Here is a 12,801-nt window from a genome sequence, read left to right on the forward strand (position 1 = left end):
CAAGTAAGATCATCACAACTGGTCTAATCAGGATAGACACCAGGGTGGTTAGCCATGGAGATTGATTGAACCAGGACTGGAACCAGTTTTGCTGAGCTTCTCTTCCTGCTTTCCGTTGAGACAGCCTGTCTCGTAGCTCTGCCATGGTGTCTCTCACTACTCCGGTGTGGTCTGCATAGAAGCAGCACTCTTCTTTCAGGGCGATGCAGAGGCCTCCTTGCTGCATGAATAGAAGGTCGAGACCTCGCCTGTTCTGTAAAACAACTTTAGAGAGTGAGGAGACTGATTTTTCTAGAAAGGATATGGATTTCTCAATTCTCTGTAGACCTTCATCTACAGTCATCTGTAGCTAAAACAGTCTCTGTTGTTGGGTCACGATGGCAAAGACACCTGTGGCAGCACCAGTTGCTTTCAGGTTAGGCAGCATCGCTATGGTTACACCTGTCACCACTTCTCTTTTCTGAAGTCGGGTGAGTCTCTCCACTCGCAGACTCCACTCTTCATTCAGGTGGTATAAGACTCTGGGGATGATAACAGCTAATACACAAAAGTCAACAGAGGAGTTTAAACTTTGGGTATAAATGCAAGGGCTAGACTATTAGATCATGGGTTCTCAGCTTGTACCACAAGGTTGGGGCTCACTGCTTCAGGTGTTATGACTATAAACAGCACAATTACTATAACCAGCTTACCATGTAAATGACACCATACTTACAAACTCACTGCTAAAACTTTAACAATAAATGAACCTTCAAAAATGCTTATACTATTTCTTAAAAGAAAAATACTTATACTTTATACTAACATAATAATTACTACACAAGCTAAACGCTTTACCTTAAATTGCTATTTAACTACTTTTAACATACATGTTCTGGTATATATATAGTCTAAGCATAAAAGCAATTTGCTAAAAGGATAAACACACAATTACAACTGGCTTTATATACAGTTAGATGGAGTCTCTACACTTTTCTTAGATCTTCTACAGAATTTCTCCCACACGATTCAGTCCTGGAACGTTCACTGCTCCTGTGATGTCAGCTGGCAGCTGATCGGTGACTGAGGGCTTTGATGTTCAAGTTGTTCTTCAAACCCTTCTAAATCTTAAAACAAAGGATAACTGAAAAATTGATAGAGGCACAACATCATAATAACAACATAAAATTTCTGTTGGCAACTGTCTGTATAGTGTTCAGACACAACTGTGTCCTGACAGGTCCACTTCTGATCCATGTCTGGAATACCAAGGCCGTGTGGTGACTTCTCTGTTCACTGGATCTCGTGTGTTCAGAGGCACACAGTCTGGTCAGATGGACAGATGACCTTTCTGAACCTGCCAACAAAACACAGACACTTCTCTCTTTGAGGTTAATGAATTACACTAATCAAATTGCTTTTAGGGTATCAATTTCCCCCCTTTTCTTAAAAAAAAATAAAAATGAAATGTATTTCTGTTCAACATTAACACAAAACCTTATATACAATTAGTAAGAACTTATAACAGTTGAAAATCAATTAATATAAAAGTACTGTTAATTATTAAAACACTGCACTAGCATCTCATAGTTAATAAACAAACAAAACAAAAAATCATCAGTGAAGGATTGGACAATCAGTCCGGAAATGATTCTCCAAGCCCACTTTAAAATTGATCCAGCTGTCATATTAATAGGGTCAAATTGTTGAATCAAAAAGCGACTCAAATACTGATTTGGTACAAGAACATCTGGATCTATTGATAAACATTCTGTCCAGGTAAAGTTAAGACTTGGCCAGGGCCTGGCTTTAAACTGGAAAGATGCCTCTTAACTTATTTTTAAAACAAAGTTTTCAATAGCAACAGCTATGAGATGCTTACAGCACAGCAAATTGTTAAAATGCATTTGTACAAAGCAAATAATTAAAAACCTTAGGTACCAGACTAATTAAATCATTTAGCAGTTGGTTTAATTTAAAGCTTCTTCAATGGCAGCTGATCCTCAGCAATGCTACATCTTTTTAAAATTCTGGAAACACTGAAAAATAAGAAAATTATAGCGAACAAAACTGCAAAAATTGCAACAACCAATAAAGCTCTCGATGAAATCAAGGGTGTCACAAACTGCATTCATTTCTATCCACAAGCAGGTGTTCATCAGCACTCCGCTGCAGCTGCCTCAGTTGTGGCCGTCCTCATATCTCTAAAAAAATAACTATATTTTGCAATTTAAACAAGTGTTTCCAATAAAACATAAAACAATGTAAAATAAACAATATTTAAACTTAACAATAATTATTTATAACAAAAAGAAATAGCAAAACTTAACTTTTAAAAGGCTATCTAAATTATACAACTTAAAAACATTCAAGCCAACGGTAACATGGATTCACTATAAAGATTATAAAATTGTAACAAATACATCACAATTCCATGTTATCTAGCTTTGAGAATAACCCACAATAACTGCAAATGTTACTAAAAACACTCATTCACAATAAGAATTTGCCTAGTATATGCTCAAATTAGGTAAGATTCCAAAGTGCAGCCTCTCTAGAAAAAAACAATAACAACACAGGATTTGGCAAGCTGTCACTCAGCCTTTGCAGCACTTCTCAGAAACATCAAGTCCAATTTTTAAACTAAAATCCAAAATTCAGATTGATATATATGCAGTTATATGTGTTTTATATGACAAAAAGATTTACATTAGAATTTTCTTATTAAAACTGTCAAAAACTCAACAAATGGGTAATATATGGTTAACATAACTTTAAAATTACTGAAACAAAACAAAAATCCTTTAAGTTTCTTGGGATGCAAAAATACAACATTTAAATTGTTTAATCTATTTTCAAAGGCACTTCATTCAGTAGAAACTTATTTTTAAATTTCAATCTTGATTACAACAATTTGCTGATTTACAAGCAATATAATTTATAAAGCTTTTAATTTTTGAATTGTCCAATTAAAATTCTCTCTTTTTATCTCTCTCTAAAATGTCCAGCTTGCTTTTTTTCTTTTTTTGACTTTCAAAAAACCACAATAATTTCTCTAGTAAAATCCTAAGAACTACAATTGCATAAACTCATAATTACTTAAAACACAAAATTAACTCCAAAAGGGCATACAAACACCCCTTAAAAACTCAATAAATCATGACCATGTAACAAACTGGGTGTTATCCAGGCACTTCTCGCTTCTTCCCAGAGAGGGAGTGGGGGGGGGGGGGGGTGTGAACCGCTCGTATCTCAGTTGGAGTCAGAACTCAACTGGTCGGCTACTTCCTGTTTGCCGTGCCTTTTCTTGGGCCCCGGCCCTGCTACCACCTCTGTGGGCAGGCTGTTCCCTCCCCCCTGGCTCTCCACGCCTTTTGTTCCACCCTCCACTCCGCCTTTTACCCCACCTTTCCTTTCACCTTCTTCTCCTCCTTATCTCTTTGCATTCCAATCTCTGTGTCTTTGTACCCATCCCCCCGTGTCTTATCTCTTTCACTTCACATTCCTTTTCTCTCCCATCCCGCCGACTGTGCCCACCTTCCAAGGCCAGCTTTAGTTCTTTGTTAGAAACATATTTTTCCCGCACTACAACTTCTTTCTCTGTGCCATCTTTATGTCTTTGGGGGGATGCTTTCTTCTTATTTTTTCTGCCACACCTCTGGCTATGTCTGTTAACTTTTTCCAAAAATCTTCTGCTCTTCACTGTTTCTCTGACAGCAGATAAGAATTTAGGGACTGAGGGGACTACCAGCCCCCCTCCCGGTTCAGGTGAGCTTCTCCCGTCTGGGGGCTGTAAAGCTCTGACCCTAAATGTCAGGGTAGCCAGCAAACAGTTCCTTGTCGTTTCCCAAATTTGTTCAGCAAGGATTTTAGCACATCTGTCCCACACCTTAGGGTGGATAAACTTTACAAACTCATTTACGACTTCAACAACCTAAAGTCTCGCAATAACAAGCAAATTAGGTTTACAACTTAATTACAATCTAACCTTTTTGATGATTCCATCATCCTTCTGGGCCCAGGATCTTCACACCAAGAATAGTCCAGCTTTCTTGGCCGCTGTCCGCTGACTCAGGGTATTCTTGCTTTTTTAATTTCTTCTCACATTTCTTCCCGCTTTTCGTCCCGGGTTTCGTGCACCAGATGTTGGGTTTAAAGCAAGATAAGCACCCTGACCCGCTCCAGCACAGGCGGCTATCCCAGCCGCGCGGTCCATACTCCACAGCATCAATGTGATGGATGGCAAATATGGCGATTTATTGCAGGGAAACTTAACATTTTATAGCCTGGGGTCACTGTGTTACTCCCATCTGCTTACATCACACCTATGTGCTATTGGCTAATTATAGGAGGACTTACTATCCTAACAGAGAGGGGTTTTTGCTAACTTTCCGTTACATCCCGAAATCTTCCGCATCGCCAGGCCTTAAACTACAACAGCATCCTTTGAACTTTGTCTTCCTGCAATTGGAATCCAGCAGAGGTTAAAACTTTAACCACTAGGTCAAGGGTGTCTTTCAGTATGTTGTTATTGGGACAGCATATTAAAATGTCGTCCATGTAATGCAAAATGATGGCATCTCTCTTTTCAGCACACACTGAGGACAGCAATGACCCCACATACCACTGGCACATGAAGGGGCTTGCTTTCATCCCCTGAGGTAGAACTGTCCAGTGGTACCATTTCATTGGAGCTTCCCGGTTAATTGTAGGAATGGAAAAGGCAAACCTTGGCACATCAGCTGGGTGCAGGGGAATTTGAACAAAACAGTCTTTAATATCCAGTACTGCTAATAGCCAATTTTGTGGTAACATAGTCAGGGATGGCATACCTGGTTGGAGAGACCCCATGTCCTGTATTTTTTTGTTTATTTATCTCAAATCTTGAAGGAGGCGCCATTTATCTTTCCCTGGCTTTTTTATTACAAACACCGGGGAATTCCAAGGGCTGGTTGTTTCTACTATGTGTCCCTTGGCTAATTCTTCTTCCACCAATTTTTCTAGCGCCCCGAGTTTTTGTTTGCTGAGAGGCCACTGATTCACCCAAATTGGATTATTATCTACCCAAGATAGCTTTTGGACCGGACGCTCTACAGTGGCCTCCATCAAAAATCCTGAGGTGTCTCAGGAATTAATTTCACTCCCCACTGGGACATGGTGTCTCTTCCCCACAGGGGTCACTTGTAGTCAATGACAAAAGGTCGGACACTAGCTATCCTACTGTCCGGGCCTTCAATCTGGACGATATCTTTAGCAATTTTAGCCAGTTTCATCCCTCCAACACCCTGTATTTTTCCTGCCACCAGTTGTAGTTCCCAATGTGAGGGCCACATCTTTTCCAGTATGATTGTCACGTCTGCCCCAGTATCAATTAACCCTTCTACATGGAAATGTTCTGATTTATGTGTTAAATTACATCCCATAATGTGTGGGTACGGAGGAGCCTGCCGAGCCTGAGATCCTGGCTCTCTCCTGGAGGCAAGACACCTTTTACTCAGAGAGACACAATGTATCACTCCCAGGAGTCTTTGAGTTAGATATGTTAAACTGTTGTCCCCCATTGGTGTTCCCCCCTGCTGTCCCACCCCGATACATGTATCTCGGGCTCCCCCCGCCCCTCTCCTTCCCCATAAATACTCCGGGTTTCCCCCTGTTCGGCAGATTCGCTGTTGCCGGCACCCTTCACCGAAGCTCTGCCTGAATAAAGGCTTGTGCTTGGTGGAACGCTGGACCAGCTTTCTCGTCCCTGCTTCCTGTGTTGCCTGCCCGCCACCGTCGCCGAGCTGAGCTGAAATCACTTGACTATCGCTGAGCTGAGCTGGAATCACTTGACTGCTCGAAGCTGCTCACGCGCTTCAGCCCAGCCCTTCTCAGGGCTGTCTCTAGAGAAGTTGCGGTGCTCCGGGCTTTCTGTCGCCGAGGCAACTGGCGTCTCAACATGGGGCATTCAAAGGAGCCCCGAAGAAGCATCCGCTCGCAGGCTTAACTGCGAGGCGAGCCGCCGCCCCTTGAAGAAGCTTCCTTGCGTTTTAGCAAGAAGCGATCCAAGAGGCTGTGACCGGGACCCTCGTCTGACCATCTGGGGCAAGGAAAGCCCCTGAGGACCGACCGCCCCAGGTGACCACCCGCCCAGCAGCTTTTATTTTGCCCACCGGCATCTGCCGAAGAGAAATTGTAAGTCTTTCCCGTGAAAGGCTTTTTTTTGGGGGCTTTTTTCTTTTTCTTTGCTGTTTTACTGCTGGGTGGGGAGTGAAAAAAGATGGGGAATCAGACGTCTGTATTGAGGCTGACCCCACCTGAGAGAGACTTTTATATCCAAGTTGTAACTACCCTAAAAGCGGGAAATTTTAAGTTTTCTAAAGGGGATTTAAAAAGATTTATTCATTGGGTTTTTAAAAATTTTAAGATTAATTCGGACTCTGCTAAATCAGGAATTTTTTGGGATAATGTGGGAAGAAAATCATATACTGTTCAAGCTAAAGGGGATTTTTCTGTTGCAAAATTCTTTCCTGCGTTTCAAAATATTATTTTCTCATTGGAAAAAGAGGGAAAAAAAGAAGAGGGAGTTTTGGGTCCCCAGTTAAACCCCCCAACCCCGTCAGCCCCTCCAAGTGTCCCCGAACCCTTCTCCCTATCTGAGAGTCAGTCGGCGGGTAGACATTGCCCCTGGGCACAGGGCTGCTGCCATCTCCCTGACGCCCCGCTACCATCTCTCTACCTGTACCAGGGCAGCAATGGCCATGCTGCTCTGGGTCTTTCCTCTAACCTCTCCCCTATGCCCCCACACCCGGTTGTGTCCCCCCCAGTTCCTAGCGTTAGCACAGATGGCGCCGGCAGTGTGGCCAGCCCCGCCATTTTGTCCCACTCCCACCCCGGCTTTCCCGCCTTCACCCCTTCTCTTCCTGCCGTGTCCTGCTGCTCCTCCCCCACCACTGCGTCGTTGGGTGTAACCGCGTCCGGCCCCCCCCATCCATCGGGAAACCTTTCACCGTCTCGGCCCCCGGTCCTGTCCTTTTGTGCCGGGGCCCCGTCCCCAGTGGCGCGCCTCCTCCAGGGTCCCAAAACCCTGGAGGTCGGGGCGGCTCCGGCTGGAGGGGGGCCATCCTGGCTTCCCCACCCCGCCATAAAAGGGCCAGCTCTAGGCACCCGAGCTGGCCCTGCGCTGCTAGCAAGCATGCCCCATCTCCACTAGAAGATGAGAGCAGTGAATCTTCTTATTCAGATTCTGAGTATGAAGACCACTGGGCTAAGGTGCAGAGGGAAGCCACACGGGCAGGGAACTCAGCCCTGTCCCGGAAAATACTTGCCTTTCTTGTAATAATGAGGAGAGACAGGACAGGGGCACAGGTAGCTGCATGGGAGTCCCTTCACTTTAGGGAACTGCAGGAACTTTGCAAAGCTGCCGAGGAACATGTCAGGGGTTCACATTTTTTTAAACACTTGCTAGAAGCCGCCTTCTCTGCCCACGTCATGGTCCCACATGACATCAAGAATATTATGAACTGCCTTCTCTCCCCAGCAGAATACATGTTGTGTGAGAGGCAGTGGAAGAAACATTTAAAGCAATTGGCAGATGTTTATGCTAGAGATGCTAACAGACCTAATTTTACTTTAGAACAATTAGCAGGAGAAGGTGATTTCCAAAAGCCCCGAGATCAGGCCCGGGATCTGCCTGAAGCAGCTTTACAGGATATAGCTAATGCTGCTAAGATATCTCTTTTTACCACCCCTGATGATAAAATGCCAACACAGTGCTTCACCAATATTAAGCAAGGGACAACTGAGTCTTTTATTAAATATATTGATAAGTTAAAAGTAGCCATTGAAAAGCAGATAGAGAGCCCTCAGGCACAAAAGGAATTATTAGTAAAAATAGCAATGGCCAATGCTAATTCGGAGTGCAAAGCAGTTTTGCGAGCCCTCCCTCTGGACCCAGAACCAACCATAGATCAGATGGTTGAAGCCTGCACCAAACACTCCTCTGCCTCAAGTGAGAATACAGTGGCACTTGCAGTGGCTAAAGGAGTGGCAGAGGGGAAATCTGGAGCTTATGCTGCAGACCCCAACACAAATAGTTGTTTTAATTGTGGTGAGCCTGGACATTTTTTCAAAGACTGTCCTGAGAGACATTCTATACAACCACCAGCCCACCAACGGTTCCCCAGACAGAACTGGCATTCGGGAAACTTCAAGCAGAGCGCAGAACGGCCCCACGCTTTGACATCAAATCAAATGCCGCACCGCTTCACCCCTCCTGCCAAACCCACTATCCTGCCTCCACGGGGACCCCGATATCAAGCCCAGCAGGTGGAGCGCTTCAGATGGGAACCCGGCGCCAATTAGTAACTAGACTCTCTTTCCATATGAAGGGTGACTGTATTTACAAAGTCCCCACAGGGAAACGCGGACCACCAGGCGGTCCCTCTAACATCTTAATACTTGGGGATCCTACCAACTCTCCAGGACAAATTCATACTGTTCCTGAGGTCCAGACTATATACCCTGGAGATGAAATTTCCATCTCTCTGACCTGCATAGACCCTCCTTATTATTTAAAGGAACAGACTCCTGTGGCACAGGCCTTTTTACTTCCTAGTGACTGCCCAGATCAGGTTCCCCTCAACCCCAGCACTATGTGGACTCAGGTTGTGGGCTCCTGCAAACCCATTGTGGACTGCAGCCTGTTTTGTTATGGGGAAAGGATTCAGCGCCCGGGAATGATAGACACTGGAGCAGTTGTTACCATCATCACCCGCTCGGAGTGGCCAGACAATTGGGAATTACAACCTGTGGCAAGCATGATTTCAGGAATTGGAGGGATGACAGCTTCCATGAGGAGCAAACGGAATATTGTTATCGAAGGACCTGAGGGACAAATGGCAACCATCAGGCCATTTGTGGTTAAAGCACCAATCACCCTCTGGGGACGGGATCTCCTGTCCCAATGGGGGGCTTCTCTGCGGATTCCCAGCAGGGATTTTTAGTCGGGGTCACTGAGAAGCGCGCCACGCCTACCGTCCCCCAACTCACCTGGAAACAGCACCATCCAGTGTGGGTTGATCAGTGGCCCCTATCTGAGACCAAACTGCGCACACTGGAAGCCTTTGTGGAAGAGCAGCTTGCCAAGGGCCACATCACTGAGTCCAATAGCCCTTGGAACTCCCCTGTCTTTGTCCTACGCAAACCAGGCAAGGACAGGTGGAGACTCCTTCAGGACCTCCGAAAGATTAACGATGTCATTGAAGATATGGGATCCCTCCAGCCTGGCATGCCCTCCCCTTCAATGCTCCCCCGAGATTGGAAGCTGGCTGTCATTGACATCAAGGACTGTTTTTTCAACATACCCCTCCATCCTCGGGACGCCCCCAGATTTGCATTCTCAGTTCCCTCTCCAAACAGACAAGCACCTTTAAAAAGATACCATTGGCTAGTCCTTCCTCAGGGGATGAAAAATTCTCCTACCATCTGCCAATGGTACGTGGCCCACATTCTGTCACCTGTGAGGACCCTGTTCCCAGATGCCGTCATCCTCCACTACATGGACGACATCCTGGTTTGTGCTGCTGACGATGACTATCTGCACTGGACTTTACAAAAAACTATCCAGACAATTGAGGATGCTGGATTTGAGATCCGTGAGGACAAGATCCAGCACACCTGCCCTTGGACCTACCTGGGACTCCAGATCCGTGAGCGGACCATCGTGCCCCAGCAGCTGACCATCAAAGACGACCCCAAGACCCTGCGGGACTTACATCAGCTCTGCGGGTCCATCAACTGGATACGCCCTCTGCTTGGGGTAACAACAGAAGTCCTTGCACCCCTCTTCAACCTTCTCCGTGGCAGCAAGGCCCTCGATTCACCACACTCCCTCACGCCGGATGCCCGGGAATCCATCACCAACGTCCAGGAGGCCCTGTCTTCACGACAAGCCCACCGGTATGAGCCCAGCCTGCCCTTCCAGCTGGTTGTCCTGGGTAAGGCCCCGCACTTACACACACTAATTTTTCAATGGGACATGGCATTGAAGGATCCACTCCTTATCATCGAGTGGATTTTTAAACATAACCAGCCCACTAAAACTATTACCACCCCGCAGGAAATCATGGCTGAACTCATTAAAAGAGCTAGAGTCCGTCTCCGCACTCTTGCAGCCTGTGAGTTCACATGCATCTTCCTTCCATTGGCAACTGGGAGTTTGGAGCCTTTGCTCCAAACCAATGAGAGCCTTCAGTTTGCTCTCAATAGATATTCAGGCCAAATTTCTATACATCCACCTGGCCACAGACTTTTCAAAACCACATTTAATTTGGTCCCCAAATCATTACAGAGCAAAACACCGCTCCAGGCTCTGACGGTTTTCACAGATGGCTCGGGGAAATCCCACAAGTCAGTCATGACTTGGAAGGACCCCAGGACACAGAAATGGGAGTCTGATGTCCAAGTGGTCGAGGGATCACCACAAATTGCTGAATTAGCAGCTGTTGTCAGAGCTTTTGAGAAATTCCAAGACCCTTTCAATCTGGTGACTGATTCGGCTTATGTGGCTGGAATAGCTATGAGAGCAGAACATGCATTTCTAAAAGAAGTCTCTAACCTAAATTTATACAAATTGCTTTCTGAATGAGTATATCTTATCTCCCACAGAAAGCAACCTTATTATGGTCATGCATGTGAGGGCGCACACTGACCTCCCAGGTGCCATTGCCGAAGGGAACAGGAGGGCAGGCGCCTTAGCCATGCCTGCTGAAGCAGCCAATGTCCCTGACATTTTTGCACAAGCGAAATTGTCCCACCAGTTCTTCCACCAGAACGTGCCTGCACTGATGAGAATGCTCAGACTACCCAGAGACCAGGCTAGAGCAATAGTTGCCACCTGTCCTAATTGTCAGTCTTTCCAAGTACCAGTCATTAACTCCGGGGTTAACCCCCGAGGACTTAACAGCTGCCAGATATGGCAAACTGATGTCACTCACGTCCCGTCCTTCAGGGGAGTCAAATATGTACATGTCTCTGTAGACACCTTCTCTGGTGCAGTGTTTGCCTAAGCCCACGCAGGAGAAAATGCCAAGCACACCATCCGACATTTTCTCCTTGCTTTTGCTACCCTGGGAGTCCCAGAACAAATTAAAACAGACAATGGACCTGCTTACACCTCCCACAAATTAAGAGACTTTTTCAATGAGTGGGGGGTGAAACATACCACGGGCATTCCTCATTCCCCCACAGGGCAATCAATAGTAGAGAGAACCCACCAAAACCTAAAAAGAGTCCTTGATCACCAGCGGGGAGGAACAGAAATCATCCCCCCCATTGAGAGGCTCTGTAAGGCTCTATATGTCATGAACTTTCTAAATTGCTCGCCTACAGAGCCTGACCCCCCTGTAATACGGCACTTCTCTAATTCAACTCATGCCAAACTCACAGAGAAGCCACTGGTGCTGATCAAGGATCCTGAATCACAACGGACATCAGGACCCTTCCCATTGATTACCTGGGGGAGAGGGTATGCATGTGTGTCTACACCATCAGGACCTAAGTGGCTCCCAGGGAAAAATGTAAAACCTTATTTAGGCCCTACAAACCCTGCACCAGATTCAGAACTTTCAAAGTCTCCTGAGACCCACACAGGTCCAGAAAAACAGCAGTCCACTGCAGCCTGGAAACGGAGACATCGTCGGAGTCCACCGAACCGACCTGCCACCAGACCAACAACCAGACAGAGGCCAAACTGTCCTGCTACCAGGGCCGCAATGAGATGACTGCCAACATCACGCCTGACACCGTGACAGTACACAAGTCTTCTTAACTCCGTTCCCCTTCTCGCCCTCGTTGCCTAGCCCAAATTGCCAGCTTACACCAAAAAGCACCTCTGTGCTGCTGCTGGTGTCGGGTCATGTGTCCCCAACACACAGAATAACCTTGCTTATAATTGTTTGGGGTTTTTTGTTTTTGTTTTTTTAAGAGGGGGGAGACTGGAGAGAAAGGGAAAAAAGAAATTAGCCCCCCCCCTCCAAAAATCAGAGCTAATCTTTTATGTCCTGTTGTAGAAAATGGAGAGATAAACCATCCTTGAGTTCCTGATGTTCCTGATTATCTGGATGCTCCTGAAAACATCAGCTGTGGATGCCTGGCTAGTAGCACAGCCCCAGGAGAACGTGTGGATCACCCTCGCAAAGACACTCCAACAAGACCACGTGCATGTCCATGGGCAGCGCCACCAACCCTCTAGACCTTTTGCTCCTGGCCCATGGACACGGTTGCGAGGAATTTAACAGACTGTGCTGCTTTGACCTCTCCAGCCCCAGTGAAGGCATTCACGCCCGCATCCAGAGACCCCAACACGCGATCCAGGAACTCCAGACTGAAAAGGAGCCCCAGTGGCTTGAGGACCTTTTTGGGAGCTAAGGGCTCAAAGGATGGGTTGCCTCCCTCCTCAAAAACGTTTTTTGGGTTTTCCTAATTGTTATTATCTTCCCAAGTATGTTTTCATGTTTTAAGAATCTATTAGCTAACTCTCTAGGAGATGCCTTTTTAATAAGTAAAGAAGGGGGAGTTGTGGGTACGGAGGAGCCCACCGAGCCGGAGATCCTGGCTCTCTCCTGGAGGCAAGACACCTTTTACTCAGAGAGACACAATGTATCACTCCCAGGAGTCTTTGAGTTAGATATGTTAAACTGTTGTCCCCCATTGGTGTTCCCCCCTGCTGTCCCACCCCGATACATGTATCTCGGGCTCCCCCCGCCCCTCTCCTTCCCCATAAATACTCCGGGTTTCCCCCTGTTCGGCAGATTCGCTGTTGCCGGCACCCTTCACCGAAGC

General features: G+C 46.3%; 1 protein-coding gene across 1 annotated transcript in view; it reads right to left on the reverse strand.

Annotated features, from left to right (window-relative positions):
- The window catches only part of LOC148183300 (uncharacterized), a 44,616-nt gene extending 38,667 nt beyond the window's left edge, over nt 1-5,949 (reverse strand). Inside the window, exons 1-2 of the mRNA XM_088061388.1 lie at nt 5,808-5,949; nt 391-537 (exon numbers count right to left, since the gene is read on the reverse strand). Of these exons, the coding sequence (XP_087917514.1) occupies nt 391-537; nt 5,808-5,949 (289 nt within the window). The remainder of the gene's footprint in view (nt 1-390; nt 538-5,807) is intronic.
- Nucleotides 5,950-12,801: the final 6,852 nt, after the last annotated feature.

Source organism: Pseudopodoces humilis, chromosome 12 (genome assembly GCF_049639895.1).
Source record: "Pseudopodoces humilis isolate 2021_Gansu_Grassland_sample_001 chromosome 12, ASM4963989v1, whole genome shotgun sequence".
In the NCBI taxonomy this organism is placed as follows: Eukaryota; Metazoa; Chordata; class Aves; order Passeriformes; family Paridae; genus Pseudopodoces; species Pseudopodoces humilis.